General features: G+C 60.5%; 1 protein-coding gene across 1 annotated transcript in view; it reads left to right on the forward strand.

Annotated features, from left to right (window-relative positions):
* Positions 1-590: 590 nt before the first annotated feature.
* Positions 591-2,524, forward strand: part of SMIM17 (small integral membrane protein 17) — a 12,996-nt gene continuing 11,062 nt past the window's right edge. Inside the window, exon 1 of the mRNA XM_012653625.1 lies at positions 591-759. Coding sequence (XP_012509079.1) covers positions 591-759 — 169 coding nt within the window. The remainder of the gene's footprint in view (positions 760-2,524) is intronic.

Genomic DNA, 2,524 nt, shown 5'->3' on the forward strand with positions numbered 1-2,524 from the left:
CACTTGAGGCCAGGAGTTTGAGACCAGCCTGGGCAACAGAGCAAGACTCTGTCTCTAAAAGAATTCTTTTTTAAAAATTAGACTTTTAACCCCAACGTGGAAAGTGCATCTTTTTTTCAAAAATGACAACCAAGGAGGAAGTTGGGGCTGTCGGGGTTGGGGGGAAGACTAGAGTCTTGTCTGCAGCCAGAGGGATTCTAGGCGGGGAGTCCCTTATGCTAAAGCCCCCTGGCTGAGCAGTTTGGGGTGTGGACTGAGGACATGTGCGCACCTGCCTGTGACACGCACGGTCCCTTTCTGCTCTGTCCCGGAGCTCTCACCGCCATCTGACACACTGTACACCTGTGGCCTGTCTGTCTCTTCCTCTCCTGACTAGAGTGCAAACCCCACGAGGGGGATCTTCATCGAGGCCACTGCTGTGTCTCTGGCGGTCAGGACGGTGCCCAGCACCTGCTGGCCCCCGTCACCATCCCCCGAGTGACAAAATGCCCCTCGGCCCTCAGGTTCTGAACCCCGTGCCTGGGACCAGACGGGGCCTGCAGCAGGAGGAGGAGAAGCCTGTCTCGGGAGCTCCACCTCCTGCTGGGGACATGCGGAGCCTTGAGCCGGAGCCCACTCGGGGGCCGCTGGAGCCCGAGAGGACCAAGATGCTGCTACCCCGGGAGAGCAGGGCCTGGGAGAAGCCGCCCCCCGCCGCCTTCAGCAAGGACTGGGAGGCCGTGGAGGTCGGGGCCTCCAACTGTGACAGCGACGAGAAAGGTGAGGGCGCCCTGGGCAAGTGAGTGGGTGGGGGAAGGTCTTGGCAGAGCCTGGGAAAGAGCAAACATTCATTTCTTCACTCATGCATCCGGTAGCTCCTGGTGGGGCTGTGTCAGTCCACTTTTGCTGGGCAACACATCGTCCCCAAACCTAGTGGCTTAAAGTGGCAGTGATCGTCCCTTGGCTCGTGATTCCGTGGGTTGGCAGTGTAACCTGGCCTCGGGGGACACATCTCCTGCCGCCCTTGCCTGCACTTGCCCATGCAGCCTCAGAGCGCGGGCTGGTCTCAGACGGCTGGGTGGTGCTGGGGACAGGCCACCTGTCTCCGTCGGGCTGCCCCAGGCTTATCCTCACGGCAGTGGCTGCAGGTGTCTCGGAAATGGCTGGAAAGGGAACGCCCTGATGCACAAGCTGTTCTGAGGCCTCTGCTGGCGGGCCAGTGCTCACCTGCCATCGTTCAAAATAAGCTGCATGGCCTGGCGTGGTGGCTCAAGCCTGTAATCCTAGCACTCTGGGAGGCCGAGGCAGGAGGATCGCTTGAGGTCAGGGGTTCGAGACCAGCCTGAGCAAGAGTGAGACTCCGTCTCTACTAAAAATAGAAAGAAATTAGCTGGACAACTAAAAACATATCTAGAAAAAATTAGCCGGGCATGGTGGCGCATGCCTGTAGTCCCAGCTACTCGGGAGGCTGAGGCAGGAGGATCGCTTGAGCCCAGGAGTTTGAGGTTGCTGTGAGCGAGGCTGACACCACGGCACTCTAGCCTGGGCAGCACAGTGAGACTGTCTCAAAAAAAAAAAAAAAAAATAAGCTGCATGGTCAGGCCCAGAATCTGCGAGGGAGGGGCTGTGGACATAGGGAGAGACGAACCACTTGAGGCTGCTCGGTGCAAAAATTGACCACAAGCACCTTCTGTGTGCCAGGCCCTGTGCTGGGGACTGGGGATACAGCAGTGACCAAGACGGCCCTGGCAGAGCTCAGATTTTAGTGGAGAAAGCAGACCGTAAGTGAGTTAAGAAACAAAAGGCAAGGCAGTGTCTGGCGTGGATGAGAGTTACCCAGACAAGCGGATGCTCCGCAGGTGAGGTGGTCAGGGCGGCGGCCTGCGGTGGTGCCGGGCGCCCCTGGAGAGAGAGCGGAGGGAGGGAAAAGGCAGGTCGTCGGCCCAGTAGCGGGCGTCTCGTAGACCGCGGCACGGAGTTTGCGTGTCACACGCGTGTTGGAAACCGCTGGGACCTGTGAGGAGGAGAAAGACATTGTGTTTCAGAAAGATTCCCCTAACCCAGGGCTTTCCAGCTGGGGACAGGTTTGTCCCCTGCCCCTCCCCAGAGGAGGCATTTTGGGTCTAACTGGGCGACACGGCTGCCATCCAGTGGGTGGACCCCACAGTGCCACCGCCCGGCACCCCGCCCCCGAGAACCGCCCAGAGCACCCCGGTGGGGAAGCCCGGGTCTCGCCGCGTGTGAGAGCGAACTGTAGGGTCGGGAGGTCGCGTGGAAGGTGGGAGCCAGGTTAGGAGACTCCCCCACTGTCCGGGAGGGGGGTAATGGGGAGATTTGGGACGCCTTTCGGGGGGGACTCTGTCCTCGCCGATGGATGCGGGAAAGGGAGGACAACAGATACCAAGGGCGACTCTTGGGATTTGGGCCCAAGCAGCTGCGTGGCGGGCAGTGCCAGCTGCTGAGACGGGGCCACCGGAACGACCCCCGCAGGGGAAGGGCTGAACCGGGCCACCGGAACGACCCCCGCAGGGGAAGGGCTGAACCG

Source organism: Propithecus coquereli, unplaced genomic scaffold, assembly GCF_000956105.1.
Source record: "Propithecus coquereli isolate 6110/MARCELLA unplaced genomic scaffold, Pcoq_1.0 Scaffold425, whole genome shotgun sequence".
In the NCBI taxonomy this organism is placed as follows: domain Eukaryota; kingdom Metazoa; phylum Chordata; class Mammalia; order Primates; family Indriidae; genus Propithecus; species Propithecus coquereli.